Below are 16607 nucleotides of genomic sequence, written 5' to 3'. Positions count from 1 at the left end.
AAACTGTGTCTCTCACCCTTTATTGTGATTCATTAGCAGCAATGCAACGCAGCTGCCTTTTGATTTTGTTTATTCTCTGTGTTCTCTTGACAGGTTGATAACTCTGCTATGCTAAGCTCCACCATCCCCCCCTACCCTGACACGCACGCACGCACGCACGCACGCACACACACACAAATACAGTATACACACACACACAAACACACACACAAATACAGTATACACACACATCATATTACTATATTTAATTATACTATACTACTATACTTGCATTTTGAACTCTAACCCTATACCTAGTCTGTGTCACACAAAAAAAAATAGCAGATCTAGAAGCTGAATTGAATATGAAGGACCCCAATGGAAACAAGCCTAGTGTTTTCTTGGGTTGTAAATCCTTGTATTGAACTTTCCTTCCTGTGCCTTTTTCTGCAAACTGTCAATAAAGCATTCAATCAATCAAAAGTCATAGCGTGTAGAGCTGTTATTTTCGCAACACAGCACAGCAAGTGTAGCCACATAAATGCAGGCATAACACTACCGGCAACTGCAAAATCAAACTTCTAAATGCCTAACCCCAACTCTAACCACGAGTTAGTTAATGTAAACATTTTCACAGTGAAACTACCATTTCTCTTGTGAGCACCTGGAAAATTATCCACACAATAAGTACGTTTCCATCAAGCCCTGTTTTACCCATTTAGGACTATGGCCGATTAAAAAAACGCTTTCTAAATCTTGTTTTCTTATTTATTCAAAAATTACAAAATAATTATGTTGCTACATATAGCCTATACTGTGCCAAAATGGGTTCCCGTCTTGAAAGGTATAGTTACAAAAAGGGGTTCCCGCCCATAATGGGTTAAGGCTTTTGCGCATTAATTCCTGAATGGAAACACCTCAAAATGGAATAACCTAACTCCGATTTTAACCTAACTCCGCCAGAAGGTGGCAGTATTGAGTTCACAAATACCTTCACTATCTGGCGGAGTCAGGTTAGGTGGATTTAGGTCTATATCGAAATAATAAAATGTGCAAATGGGGTATGGAAACACTTGTGTAAAAGGTTTCTAATTAGAAAGCATTGAACTCGCATTATATCGCTTTTGAACAGTTGGAAAAGAAAAGAAAAACACGTGACGGGGAGTCAGTGGAGTGAACGGAGGGTGGGTGGCTGTTCAGGGTGGGTGTGAAATAAATGTTAAATAATATCGCGTCTCACTTTACTGGCTTATTTCATAAAATTATTTTGAATCTCCCAAGAAAGGCATTTTGTCAGTGGACAGAAAGGGGGGAAAATTGTTTTTTCTAATGAATGAAAATTCACTTCCTATTTTCGAACAGGCTTGATGGAATCGCAACTACTGTCTAATTCTCAAATTATACTGGTGGGGACATTTGGCTCTCACATGCAAGTACATCCATGCACGCACGCACACGCGCGCGCACGCACACACACACACACACACACACACACACACACACACACACACACACACACACACACACACACACACACACCACACACACACACACACACACACACACACACACACACACACACACACACACACACACACACACACACACACACACACACACACACACACAGAACCTTCATCCTCCGTCTTCCCTACCTTCATTTCTGTCTCCTCTATTCCCCATTGATCACCATTCCCCATTGATCCAATCATAAAGCCCTGTCTGTTGTCTTCACACAAAGGATTTCAAAGCCACCTCCCGCTAATTCAAATAAAACCCGAACGAGGAAAAAAGAAAACACAGACTGGCCTTCCAACGGTTCTTTTTTGAGTCTTTTTTTGTTTATTTTGTCGTGCTTTGTATCTTTCCCCTATAAAGAAATAGTTAGCTATATATCAACAGTGACACATGGACTCTAAAATAAACAGGAGGACAGCTATAGGCACAGGAGACAAAGAGAGAGAGAGAGAAAGACAGGGGAAAGAGAATAAAGAGGGAAAGAGGGGAGGAAAAGGCTATAGAAACTTCTCTACAGTAAACCATAACATGGGAAGTGTACAGTTCTTTAACATTTACAATTATAATAATAACAACAGCAATAATAATAACAGTAACAACAATCATAAATTGTTCAAATAATAACAATAATAATTAATTAAAAAAACGCAATAAGACCTGTGGTTTCTCGTAAAGACAAATGAAACAAGTTTTTTTTATTCTTTTGTATATTTTTTCTTTAAAGATCACTTGACAGTAGTTTGTTCGGCTTTGCACCTCTAGGCTAATATTCTGTGTTAGTATAGTAGCTTCATAACGTTTCAATAGTAAACTGTTTTCATAGTTCTTTAAAAGTTTCATTTAATTTATGTTGCTGTTCTCTTTTTATTATACAAATAAGGAATTCAGAGATATGTATACTGGTTCTGTTGGTGTATTTACTGTACATATGGATGTCTATGTGTGTACATATGGTAAGCATTCAGAAAAAACATCCATCATTTGTTATTTTGCACATTTATTCAATTTCCCTTTCATTCTGCCTGTTTGTCTTTCATTTTTCAAGACTTCTGAACCTTCCTTTAAACCCCTAATGACATTCTAAAATAATTACTCTGCTCTTTAGCGCCTTTAAAGCGACTTATATTCCTTCCTTTCTCGGCGGGAACGAAGCCCAGCTGTAATCCTCTCATTATTAGGAGCTGACAAAAGGAGGAGTGATAGAGAGGGGACGAGGACACGACAGAGGGAGCGAGGAAGGGCAGAAGGGAGAGAGGAGGTGCGGTAGAACAGGTGAGCAGAGAACAGAGAGAGGTATAATATATATACAGAGAGTGTGGATGGAAGTTAAAGAGAGCTGAGTAATGGCTGGGATCCTCAGCACGCTGTCAGGGCGGCCACCCCGCCTGGCCAGGGAACGACCCAAGCAGAGCATACACGGGGATCAGTGGGGCCCGTTCAATAAAGTATGAATATGGTGAAGTATAAATGGCTTTGTGGAGCGCTGTTGTTCGAGGAATTATGGATGAGTTGTGCTCCGAGGGGCCGGGATGCATTGGCAATTTCAAGCATTTCAAATGTACTCTCGCGCCGAGCCGCTCGATAGTGCCTTGCCACCCTCCATCTTACCTTTCCTCACCCCCGCACCCCCCCCCCCCTCACCCTCATACTCTTTCTTTCTCTCGCTCTCTCTCTGCTCACCACTGTCTCAGCCAGTTAAAGATTGAGCAGTGCGATATGGGTATTTTGTTGAGATTTTTTTCCTTTTGCTTCTCAGGGCAAAGGGAGTTAAATCATCTGCTCCATAATTCCCCTCGACCACTTTAAAAGGCAGAGTGCCGGCTCTTGCTTTGCGTGCTTATTCCCCTGCTTCTCTCGAAAAATTGATAATTTCCTATCCCTCTCTCTCGCTCTCTCTCTCTCTCTCTCCCTCAATCTCTCTCTTTCTCTGTATTGTGTTCACCTAGCTCTCGCCTGCTCTCTCCATTTCCCCTCATTCCTTTGAGCTAAAGTATGGCATCGTGGCTGGTTTATAGGCTCCCTCGCCCCCCCTCCACCTCTCTTTGTCTCTCTCTCTCTCTGTCTGAGTGTATGCAAAGTATGGGAGTGGCATGGAGTGGTCGTGTGTCGTATGAACTGGTGTGCGGTAGCTGTATACAGTCGTTTTCAAAAGGCCGCCAGTCGTGGCGTATTGTGTGTGTGTGTGTGTGTGTGTGTGTGTGTGTGTGTGTGTGTGTGTGTGTGTGCGGGAGGAGGGAGGGAGGGAGGGCGTAAGGGAGAGGAAGGGGACAGAGGGAGGAGGACAGAGAGATAAGGAGGAGAGCATGGCTACAGTAGGTACTCCTTCTTCCCCTGGCTGGCGTCGTTCCCGTTGAGGAAGGCTTCTTGCACCTCGCCGTGCTCGTCCAACCCACTGGCCTCATGGGTAAGATAAGAACCTGGGAGGAGACGGAGAGAGAGAGGGCAGAGAGAGAGAGAGAGAGAGAGAGAGAGAGAGAGAGAGAGAGAGGAGCGGGTTGATGGAACAGCGGAGAGAGAGAGAGAGAGAGAGAGAGAGAGAGAGAGAGAGAGAGAGAGAGAGAGAGAGAGAGAGAGAGAGAGAGAGAGAGAGATGGGGGGGTGGAGGTTAGTCGGTAAAGCGGTATAATAATTTGCATCGTCATGCAGCGTGAGATCAAACCAATCAGTGTGAGGACCATACCTGTGCTTGATTAATTAATTAGTTCTCTGATTATTATGGTCAATACCAAGCAAGGATAGGTTCTCTGGTATGGTACGAGCCTACCGCATGAGCATGATGGGGAGCAGAGACAGGAGGCGGAGAGAGGGATGGAGAGAGACACAGAGAGAGAGGCAGAGAGACGGTGACGGAGAGGCAGAGAGAAGATGATGGAGTATAAAGTATAGAAAGAGGAGGGGACATTGGCAGAGAATGTTGAAGGGAAGGTTAGACACAGCAGAGCAAACAGAATCCTCACGTCAGTCAGAAAAAAGAAAAAAAGGAATCAAACTCCATCGGGAAACCTCTGGGGCTCGATCCCGTGATTAATGTACGGGCTCGGCTACCAGATTACCAGAAGGTTGAGAAGCCTTCCAAGCCCAGTACGGCACGTGCCTTCACTCCAACCCGAGGCTGAGTGACACTCTCATTCTCTTCGGTCGAAAGAGAAAATGCAGGGCTCAAACCCAGCCCCTTTGTCTGCCGTTCTACTACGGGCCGTAAAGCTTGTGTCGTCCCCTCCCCCCCATCGCTGATAGGATGCTTGATTTATGTTCGGTGGCACGTGCCGAAAACAGGCAATCTACAAGCATGCCGCGGCGCGAGCTTGTGGGTCAGCTTTTCCCGCCACGCGCAGCACCGGCGTGCCATACGTAGAGATCAATCTTAAGAGTAACGGCTCACACTCTCTCTCTAACTGATACTATATTCTCGGATTCTCTGTGTTCTGTGTTGGCATGCAGCCGCGGAGTATGACGCTTGCCAATGTGGGCTGAGCCTGGGTTGGATTGGATTGGATTGGATTGGGTTGGGTTGGGTTTGGTTGGGTGCTGGGTGGGTGCTGGGTGGGCACAAGGAACGTGGGGCTGCCAAGTTCTCTTTGTAATGGACGAGTGGTGTATAACGTATGGTGTCATAAAACATGGCGGCCCGCCCCTGTGTCTTCCTCTCTCCTCTGAGCCGGGGCCAAGGTCGTTCATCATGGACACACACTGGACGGTGGCGGTGATGAGGGGAACATCCCTGCTCTGTGTCCACGGGGTGGGTGAGCAGGGTGCTGCGGGCAATTTCTTTATACCTCGGCTTAAAAGATTAGAGAATGAAAGAACCGCCTCTAAGTAACTGGTTTCCTGCTGGGTTTTTTTTCTTGTTTTATTTTTCCGGTAGCCTGTTGGCATGGAGAGTGGCGAGGAATGAGAACGCACGCTTAGCTTGTCAAAACCGTAATGAAATGCGCGTCACTCTGAGCACATAGCGACGTGCACCGCCATCGTGAGAAGGAAATTAGGGTGTATATGTGTTTGTGTGTGTTTGCACTTGTGGGTCAGTATATGTTTGCCTAGGTTTTTGTGCGCATGTGTGCTTGTGTGTTTAGTTTAGCTTGATACAATTGTCCTATATGTTTGAGCGTGTGTGTGTGTGCGTGTGCGTGCGCGTGTGTGGTGTGTGTGTGTGTGTGTGTGTGTGTGTGTGTGTGTGTGTGTGTGTGTGTGTGTGTGTGTGTTACCTTTCTGTCTGACGGAGCACCAGATAGTGACGATGAGAACGCAGATGACAGTGAACACGAGCAGGGCCAGGACGCCCCCTATCACTGCATACGGTACTGCACTGTGGGTCTCCACCACTGCACCTGGGTCTGAGAGAGAGAGAGAGAGAGAGAGAGAGAGAGAGAGAGAGAGAGAGAGAGAGAGAGAGAGAAAGGGCAAATGTGAGAAATAAAGACAGAAATGGATATCGAGATAAATCCCTAAAAAAAACACCAGACAGATGGACAGAGACGGAGGAAAAATGAGGACAAATGTGAGAATTGAGTGAGACTTGAACTGAGACAGAGAGAGAGAGAGAGAGAGAGAGAGAGAGAGAGAGAGAGAGAGAGAGAGAGCGGGAGAGAGAGAAATGAATTGAGAGGAAAGGAGAGAATACATTAAAACACCTGTCTGACAGAGTGAGAGTGAGCGAGATTAGAAAGGGAGAGAGCTAGCGAGCGAGAGATTCCAAGAGCACATATAGAGGAGAGGAAGGGTTGATAACATCTGCCCCGTGTGTACCATGCATTATCACCCATCAACACCCATGCACTCCCAGACTGAATAAGACTGGAGAGAGAGAGGGAGATGGAGTGAACAGAGGATATGAGCGTGTCAGCCCCATAAAACGAACCACCGGCCAAGCGCCTGTCAGTAAAACAATGTGTCGTGGATGAAAAGCCAAACAACCTTCATGGGGCATAAAAGCTAACACCCAACTGCAAAGAGATAGTTAAGCCAGTTAAGAAATAAAATAAAATACAAGGCACACGGTATGGATTCCTGTCTGAATTTGTAGTAGGAGGATCATTCGATTAGGATTTGTGTTGTATCAAAATCGTTGGGTGTTCAAAGTCTGTTTGGCAGATACCTATAAAAAAAGAAAAAGAAAAAGTAATACAAAAAAAGACACACGGACAAGGACATGTCAAGTTATCGACACGAGAGAAGCCCCCTGGACCTTGACAGAGTGGAATTAAAACATGAATCATTAATATTGCACTAACACGCCGAGACAGGAGAGAGAGAGAGGGAGTGATGGAGGAAGGAGAGGTGAGTTATTCTTGGTTGCATTGCGGTGTTGCTCTACAGCAGGTCTATGAGTGTGCTTTACGTGAGCTTTCCCATGTGCTGAATGGGAAGGGACAAGGCCGGGGAAAGTGCACGGGTGGCCCCAGTTAAAAAACTAAACAAAAAAACGCCGGCCAACGGCGGATGACGGCGAATGGACACCCCGTTCAGTTTTTCTCACTTGTACTGTAACGAATGTATACTATAGGCTACGTATTTATACAGTAAATCTTAAAGTATAGTAAGTACAGTACTGTATAAATCAGACCTACGGCGGGTTAAGCATGTTCCTTTTCTCCATCTCTCTCTCTCTCTCTCTCTCTTTCCATCTCACTGTGTCGCTGATCCGGACCCAATAAAGCTCCGTAATAAAATGAGTGACAGTGTAAAAACGGTGTCTCTGCAGTCCCCCCCCCCCCACACACACACTCCAACCAATCTGTTTCGATGGTACATCAACAATGGATTTGACGCTCGCCATAAAAGGCGCTCCGGGCAGATTGCCTCTCCGCTGCCAGTGACTGACATCCTCCACACACTCCCCAACCTGGCGAGCAACCTCTGAGTGCCAGAAACAGGTAGAAGAAGAAAGGCATGAATGAATGAATGCCTCTGTTGCCTTTGTTTTCTCCCACCCCCAGAGGGAAACAAGAGAGTAAAGAGAGAGAGAGAGCCGATTGGAGTGGAGTATTCGGCGATCGTGTGTGTGTGTGTGTGTGTGTGTGTGTGTGTGTGTGTGTGTGTGTGTGTGTGTGTGTGTGTACTTATACAGTATGCATGCGAGCTAGGTAACAAAAGGAGGGAGAGCACTAATAATGTGTGTGAAAGGGAAGTGAAAGTTCACAGATCCCGGTAGTTGTAGAGTTCTCCCAGATGAGTGCTTCGAACAGCAGGAAACATGCTCTGCCCCTGTGTGTGTGTGTGTGTGTGTGTGTGTGTGTGTGTGTGTGTGTGTGGTGCGTGCGTGCGTGCGTGCGTGCGTGCGTGCGTGCGTGCGTGCGTGCGTGCGTGCGTGCGTGCGTGCGTGCGTGCGTGCGCGTGCGTGTGTCTTCTGTGTGTGTGTGTGTGTGTGTGTGTGTGTGTGTGTGTGCACGTTACCTTGCGGGTCTGGGGCCATGCTTTGGGTTAGGAGGGTTGGGGTGACGGGATGGGAGGTGGTGATTGGATGGGAGGTAATGGTAGTGGGAGGGACCATGGCAGTGATTGACACATTATCTACAGACAGACAAGGGAAGGGATAACAATACACACACACACACACACACACACACACACACACACACACACACACACACACACACACACACACACACACACACACACACACACACACACACACACACACACACACACACACACACACACACACACACACACACACACAGACAAACAAGGACTATTAACTACCAGCACTATTTAACTAAAAGCACTATTTAACTACCATGCCGTCGCTGTCACCCGCTTCGAATGTTATCAACCGTTATTACACGGATCGATTGAATGCTTCATTCTGATTGAAAATCGCTGAATTCAGCGGTGTGTTATTTCTGGATAATGACCACTCCGCTCTATAACAGACATAATCAAAGGCTCAGGGCACCTGGCTGCAGCTGCACCCTGTCGGTGAATTATCTCCCAACAATGACCACCTAGCCAGACATTATCCCTTACATAATCAATCGCTAATATGTTCTTATCAAGACCATGCAATGGAACAATATGGACATGTCCTCCTATACATACTGCCTACCACGAGTAGGCTACTAGGAAACAATATGGACATGTCCTATACATACTGCCTACCACGAGTAGGCTACTAGGAAACGCGGAAGTGAAATTACTGCCGTCGAAGCGAAAACATTGTGAAACTGTGCTATATAACAAGTTCGCTTTATGTTTACTTACGTGTCCGGTTAAGACTGAGGTTAAGGTTAGAGTTTGGGTTAGAGTTATAGAAATAGGGTTAGTCGAACAACGCGCCAATCGCGATGTCGGACAATGGCTGACAACAACGTCAATATGTAGGAAGCGTCCATACCGGCTCCACTGCATTGTCTTGACAAGGGCCAGATTAAATCTGGTAACTGATACAATCTGATAACATCCAAAACCGCTAGTCGCTGAGTCGCTGTCGGGGGAAACCCTGTATGTCCAAAACCGGTCCTTCTTTAATAGAATTTCAAAAACATTTTCAAATAATGAAAATAGCCGATCTACAGTTGGAGGCCATCGATATTGTCCTTTTCTTTTTGCTGAGGTTTGCGTGATCTGTGCAAAAGGACAGTTAACCCATTTTGGGCGGGAACCCCTTTTGGTGTTTTAAACATTGTTATAATTTAGCTATTGAAAAATAGCAGATCTACAAGCTCATAGCGCGCCACCGAGTGGCGCGCTACGAGCTTGTAGGTCTGCTATTTTTGAAAAATCGTGAAAATATTTATTTCAGCAAACTGAAGGATTTAGATGGATTTTTTTAAATTTTGAGGTCAGGCCTAAATGGGTCAAATGATAAGGGACAATATCGGTGGCACCCAACTGTACCAGCATTCTGCCCGACAGCGACAACATGCAGACTGCCACAGTGACAGTCAGTTTCCAGCTTCACCCAGCTGATGGCTGCCCGAGCGGGTCAGACCTGAGCGCAGGGCAGGAGCAGTTTAGGGGTTAAGTGCCTTGCTCAGGGACACCTCGACACACTGCAGGCCAGGAATGGAACCTGCGGGACCTTCTGCTTCCTCACAGTAGGATCTCTAGGCTCTGTACCCATTCAGCTATATATATGGCCTCTCGCAGTTATTACATGCTCACACAGGGCCTCCGATACCAGGAGACCCAATCTGGACACTATACACACACATACAGTACACACTCACATGCACGTGCACACACACACATACACACACATAGAGTACACGTGCAGCAGTACACACTCGCACGCATGCACGCACACACACACACACACACATACAAATGCTGACAGGCCAGTTTGTGTATATAGGGAGGGAGCATTAGACAACCATGCACTGATACACTGATAAGAGGCAGAGGGAACTAAATACAGGAAAAGAGAGAGAGAGAGAGAGAGAGAGAGAGGCGCGCACACACACACACACACACACACACACACACACACACACACACACACACACACACACACACACACACACACACACACACACCACACACACACACACACACACACACACACACACACACACACACACACACACACACACACACAAAGGGAGGGAAGTATATAGGGAGGGAGGCAGAGATTAGTGGGGTGTGGATGGTGCATGCATGGTGCATACCCAAGTGGGCAGCATGTGCTGTGAGCACGCCTACCCATGTGTGCAGTGCAGGGTACGAGAAGGTTATACTGCAATAAAAGTGTAATTTGTTCCTGCCGAGTGGAAACCTAGTATATGTTCCAATGGACCCAGTGAAGTTATTATTTGATGCTTTTCATTGGTTGAATGTTTCTAAACCCCACACAGACAGACAGTGATGGTGTGCAGGCTCTACCTTTTTGAACTGAAGCAAGCCTCTCTTTATCCAGCAGCCCACTGGTCGATGAGCGTATAGCCAAGTTTCCTTTGAATTCATTTATGACATAACATAAAAAGCTTAAATATGGAGATACAAGGTTATTGCCCAACAGCAATGATGTGTGTGCGTGCGTGTGCGTGTGTGCGTGTGTGCGTGTGTGCATTCATGCGTGTGTGTATGGCCCACCAGAGAGCCATCAGTTCATGGAAGGAGAGGTCAGGCCAGCAATGAAAGGGGTGTGTGCATGTGCGTGTTTGCGTGTGACCGTGCATGCACGTGCGTGTGTAGCCTACGTTACCTTGCGGGTCTGGGACCATGCTTTGGTTTAGGAGGGTTGGGGTGACGGGATGGGAGGTGGTGATTGGTTGAGAGGTAATGGTAGAGGGAGGGACCACGGTAGTGAGAGACACATCTACAGACAGACAAGGGGAGGGATAACGACAGCACATACACAGAGACAAACAACAAGCACTATCAACTACCACATGCACACAGCCACATCCTCCATGTTGATTTAACGGCCGGGCTATACCGGGAACGGAATCGGCTTCGCATAGGTATACGCTGCCACAATAATCAATGGAACCCGACTGCGGTGCGCAGGTTGTGCGTAAGCTCCGCACGTGAATCCATTTTTTACGCATGTGCTCTATTAAATACGGAACTCCCCGCGGGACGGACGAGTTGTCGCTGCATATGGTTCCGCTCTATCCCCAGCGTATAGCCCCCCCCCCCCCTACGAATGGACCCTCTATCCCCAGCGTATAGACCCCCCCCCCCCCCTACGAATGGACCCTCTATCCCCAGCGTATAGACCCCCCCCCCCCCCCCCCCTACGAATGGACCCTCTATCCCCAGCATATAGCTGGAATGGACCCGTAAGAATGGATCCTTATGGGTCCATTCTTACAATAAATCAACACTCAGGATGTTGCTGTGTTCAGCGTTTATTAGACAAAAGGCACATTAGGCTTTCTAGCTATGATGTCATACTGTCTGCCAGTGGCTGCCAACCTTTTCTGGATCAGGGCCTGCTTGAAAGTCTTCCTATTATTGCTGCAATATGCAGTATAGTTGTAACATGCAATAATGGTTGGATCGTCGTGAATCTCCTCCAATGAGCTTTGAGGAGGTGGCTATAGATTTCAATCTCCTCCAATGAGCTTTGAGGAGGTGGCTATAGGTTTCAATCTCCTCCAATGAGCTTTGAGGAGGTGGCTATAGGTTTCAATCTCCTCCAATGAGCTTTGAGGAGGTGGCTATAGGTTTCAATCTCCTCCAATGAGCTTTGAGGAGGTAGCTATAGATTTCAATCTCCTCCAATGAGTTTTGAGGAGGTGGCTATAGGTTTCAATCTCCTCCAATGAGCTTTGAGGAGGTGGCTATAGGTTTCAATCTCCTCCAATGAGCTTTGAGGAGGTGGCTATAGGTTTCAGGGGAACGAGGACTCAAGGAAAGGACTCAATTGGAAACTGATCAGAAATAAGGGAGGGAAGGGAGGCAGATTCCATTGCAATTCCAGAGACAGATGTTTCTAATTCCATTAATTTTTTTTGCCGAATCGATGGTGGCGAAATGGAATCGATCCCGACCCCTGACGTGAGATAAGGGTTCGAAGACGAACAACATTCCACAAACTAAATGGTGCTAGAAAGAGACACTTCCTAATTAAAGCAAGAAACCAAAGGAGAATTTATCCTGATTTATGCTTATTAGTGGTACAGCGGTGGGGCCGTGGCAAAGACAGTCAATCTACAAGCTCACAACGGGTCGTGTCATGACTCGCTGTGAGCTTGTAGATCTGCAATATTCTGCGCGTGACACCATGGTACAACCAAATACAAATCAGGCATTACACTCATCCCCCCTCCCCAATCCCACCGCCCTGACGGAAGCTGGAAAAATAGGGGAACACAATATCTGGCACGGCTGTATTTTCTGTGACACAATGGCATGGAAGACAGAGAGATATTGTGTGTGTGTGTGACAGACGCCTTCCCCCAGTGGAACAGCCAGTCAGGCAGGGTACACTACACACTTTAGCATTCAGCACCAAACAACAATCCCTGCAGAGTCCATGGAGGAGGAGGTGGGAGGGGGGGGGGGGGGGGGGGGGGGGGGGGTACAGGCATGGTATAAGGAGAGGATAGGGGTTGGAGGAACGAGTGCCCACGGCTGTAGAAGAGAGAGAAATAATGTAAGTCAAATGAAGTCAGATGTAAGGCAGCAGAGGCCAGATGGTGTGTGTGTGTGTGGTTGCACAGAGGTGTGAAGTGTAGTATGGGTATAGGGGTGTGAGTGTGTGTGTGTGTGTGTGTGTAGGCATGTCTATATGTGCACACTACTGTGTGCCTGTCCATTTGTGTGTGTGCGTGTGTGCGTGCGTGAGAGAGCATCAGCAGTTCTGCAGTGGATAACATGCCACTTAATCAAACAGTCTATAAAACCACCGTGCAGGAATAGTTTATGTACTGCAAGCTGCAAGAACATGCATGCACGTACGTACGCACGCACACACACACACAGTACAGTACAATACACATGTACAGACACACCCATATCTGTACACGTGCATGTGAACACACACACACACGCAAGCACACAATACAAGGGGTAAATGGTCAAGTGAATAGAGTGCAAACAAGTGTTACAAAGTCAAACTTCTTAATTATTATTAGTTTATTTTTTGTATTTTTGTATTCGATTCGTGACCCATACAAATTGGTCCGTGACCCACAAATGGGTCATTTGAGTGAGTATACCCATTGAGTGGTATACAGTAGTACACACACACACACATACAATAGCTTTCACATGCAGGAGCAGGACACAGGTCACAGTGTCCTCACAGTATCCCAAACACAAAGACGGACTTTTGCGTGAATAGGCTACTTGCACACATTATATACTGTACACTACTGCATTCATATGAGGGGGAGCGCACGCACGCACGCACGCACGCACGCACGCACGCACGCACGCACGCACGCACGCAATGTCTTCTCTGTGTTCAGGAGTAATTTATCGGTAAGTACAGTATTCCTCAGCATGCTTTGTCTCTCTTCTCCCAGCGGCCCAGAGATCATCAATCTATTTTTCCACTCCTCCTCTGTCAGCCCTCATTCTCCTCTCTCTCTCTTCCTCTTTTCCCTTCTTTCTCTCCATTTCTTGCTTCGCAGCTGATGACCTCAGACTTCTCCTTTCTGTGAAGAAGTGTGTGTGTGTGTGTGTGTGTGTGTGTGTGTGTGTGTGTGTGTGTGTGTGTGTGTGTGTGTGTGTGTGAGAGAGAGAGAGAGAGAGAGAGAGAGAGAGAGAGAGAGAGAGAGAGAGAGAGAGTATGAGAGAGAGTGAGAGAGAGGGAGCGAGGGAATGATGTATAGAGAGAGAGTAAAGGGATGGATGGGGGAGAGAACGAGGCAGAGTGAGTGAGGGAAGAGAGAGAGAGCAGCTAAGGTAGCCTACTGATAAGACAATAAGTGTGCCATGCTTTGTGATGGACATATCGACGTGTGTGTGTGTGTGTGTGTGTGTGTGTGTGTGTGTGTGTGTGTGTGTGTGTGTGTGTGTGTGTGTGTGTGTGTGTGTGTGTGTGTGTGTGTGTGTGTGTGTGTGTGTGTGTGCGTGCGTGCGTGCGTGCGTGCGTGCGTGCGTGCGTGCGTGCGTGCGTGCGTGCGTGCGTGCGTGCGTGCGTGCGTGCGTGCGTGCGTGCGTGCGTGCGTGCGTGCGTGCGTGCGTGCGTGCGTGCGTGCGTGCGTGCGTGCGTGCGTGCGTGCGTGCGTGCGCGCGTGCGAGCGTGCGTGTAATCGCAATAGATGAGATAAGACCTGCAATCAATGTGTGTTTGTGCGCCTGTGCGTGTATGTGTGCGTGTGGTGTTTGTGTAACTATCCGTGTGATTGTGTGTGTGTGTGTGTGTGTGTGTGTGTGTGTGTGTGTGTGTGTGTGTGTGTGTGTGTGTGTGTGTGTGTGTGTGTATTATGCCTAATGAATTGCATCATATGGATCTATTGTGAAGCATCTGTGTGAGTTGGTGGACGGATTGTGTATAATGTGTCTGCAAAGGTGTATAATGTATGCGTGTGTATAGTGTGTGTAGCGTGCGTGCGTGCGTGCGTGTGTGTAGTGTGCGTGCATGTGTGTAGTGTTAGTACATGCGTGTGTGTGTAGTGTGTGTCTGTGTGGTCCTCACTCACCTGAGGCTGGGGATTAATGGCCAGGGTTGGTCCACTAATTAACTGGACGCTGATTAATTCCTCCTGACCATCAGGTATGACCTAAAAATAATTACTATTCGCTATTTCCCTCTCCCCTCAACATCCCTCTCTCTCTCTCTCTCCCTCTCTCTCCCTCTCTCTCTCTCTCTCTCTCTCTCTCCCCATCTGCCTCTCTCCCTCTCCCTCTCCCTCTCTCTCTCCCCCCCCCCTCTCTCCCCCCCCTCTCTCTCTCTCTCTTCACTCGCCCCAAACTCTTCCCCCCCTCTATATCCTGCAGTCAGCTCCCATGTCGTTCCAGCGCTCTATTGCCATTCGCCGTCTTCAATTAGTTTCCCTCTCTCTCTCGCTCTCCAGCTTAATTAAGGAGTGTGCCATGCAGCTGCCGCGCTTGGCCCGTAAGCGCCCGCGTTCCCGTCCCCGCTCATATTGTTCTTCATTAACGCTGTATGGCTGCCAATCAGGCACACAGCCCATCTATCTGTCCCAGGGATGGGAGAGCGGCGGCGGAGAGGCAGGCAGACGCCGGCTGGCGATAATAACATTTCCCTTGTATCTCCGTCTCGCACCAGCCACGGGAAAACGCCATTTTACAATCACGCCTTTGTGGGGATCGTCTGCGGGTTTTTATTGTTTGGGGCCCAGAGATGGGGCAAGGGGGGGCTTTCACTTCCTTCCTTCCTTGCTTCCTTCCTAACTTCCTTCCGTCCTTCCATATCAGTGCTTCTCAGGTCCCAATAGCTCTGGTCCATAGCTCTAATGCCGTTGCATTAGAGCTATGGTACTGTAGACTTCCTGCGCTCGCATTGACAAGATTTTTTCTTCTGGTGAAAAAGAATCTCCTTTTTTGCCAAAACGTGCATTTTACTGTATAAACGTGTGGTGGGGCTGGGGGGCTCCGAGTACGTCCACCGAGGAAAGTAATGTTTCTAATGACCAAAACCGTCTTTGTATTGGTGAGTAGCGAAAACGTTCTTTATATTTAGCAGAAGTCGAGAGGCTGCATGTCTGCATTTCATGTGAGGGCAATTCATTGAAAGCCCTATAGCTCTAATCAGGGCAGGAATTTCACGGCGGCCACGGCGGCCATGGCCGTCGTTGCCCCTCTCTTTGGCCGTGTGCCCCTCGGAAAATGATATGCCCATACGGCCACAGTGGCCGTGGTGCCCATGTGCCCCGACCGGCCGCCCACAGCAGTTCATTTTACCGTTTTTCCTCTGCGCAATTTTCCAGTCATTACGGTAACCTTCCCCGTGTAGTTGTGTTGCCATTTGCCAAGTGGTTTGATTCTTTTGCGTTACTTTGCCTCCTCCCTCCTCCTCCGCTCCATGCACAACATACACGCAGTCACGCACTGACAGCTCGCCTCTCACTCACTGACACTCGGCCCGGCTGGCGCGGACCGCGGTGACTTCAGGATTATCATCACACAGAGCCCGTGTGTTAAGACCAACGTGACTCGTCTTCATGGATATAAACTCACAAAACAACACCACGCAACAGCATAGACTGCAGGACTCCTCCACCATTTACCACGCTATCGTCTGCTACGTTAGTTGACAGAGTAAATTGTTTAAACAGCCAACGCTGGCCAAGGCTAATATCGCTAGCCAAACGCTAGTAGCCAAGCAATCAGAGCGCGCTCACTGTACACACGCGTCGCTCGCTTAATAATCATTCATTTCTGTATCAATGCGGACATAACGTGGTAAATGTTCATAAGCACACAATTGTACAAAATGCTTTTCACACTTGACTTATCTCCAGAGTCCTCAGTCCTGCAGCCCCCCCACAATGCCATATGCCAGTCTAGCCTTAAAATCTACATTTATATGTATTTTCTAAACCAAGCCCTCATTCAAAAGTTAAGTAAGTAAGTAAATTGTTATTTATAAAGCACCTTTCGAAACAAAGTTAGAAGTTGCTGACAATTTGTACAGTGTAAACAATAGAAGAAAATTAAAAACAAGGAACATATCACACAGTTGTGACAATATAGCAGAACAAAAACAAACAAGGCAGAACAGAACTTGGGCTATAAAAATGAATGTAGGC

The 16607-nt window shown here is 47.5% G+C and overlaps 1 protein-coding gene across 1 annotated transcript in view; it reads right to left on the bottom strand.

The window, feature by feature from the left end:
- Window positions 1-1809: 1809 nt before the first annotated feature.
- cadm4 (cell adhesion molecule 4) overlaps window positions 1810-16607 on the bottom strand; it is a 198936-nt gene continuing 184138 nt past the window's right edge. The window contains exons 8-10 of the mRNA XM_079503230.1: window positions 7891-8007; window positions 5703-5831; window positions 1810-3914 (exon numbers count right to left, since the gene is read on the bottom strand). Coding sequence (XP_079359356.1) covers window positions 3805-3914; window positions 5703-5831; window positions 7891-8007 — 356 coding nt within the window. The 3' untranslated portion in view covers window positions 1810-3804. The remainder of the gene's footprint in view (window positions 3915-5702; window positions 5832-7890; window positions 8008-16607) is intronic.

This window comes from Electrona antarctica, assembly GCF_951216825.1.
Source record: "Electrona antarctica genome assembly, chromosome: 6".
In the NCBI taxonomy this organism is placed as follows: domain Eukaryota; kingdom Metazoa; phylum Chordata; class Actinopteri; order Myctophiformes; family Myctophidae; genus Electrona; species Electrona antarctica.
The sequence above is the reverse complement of the archived record's forward strand: the minus strand, read 5'-3'. Positions and strand labels throughout refer to the sequence as shown.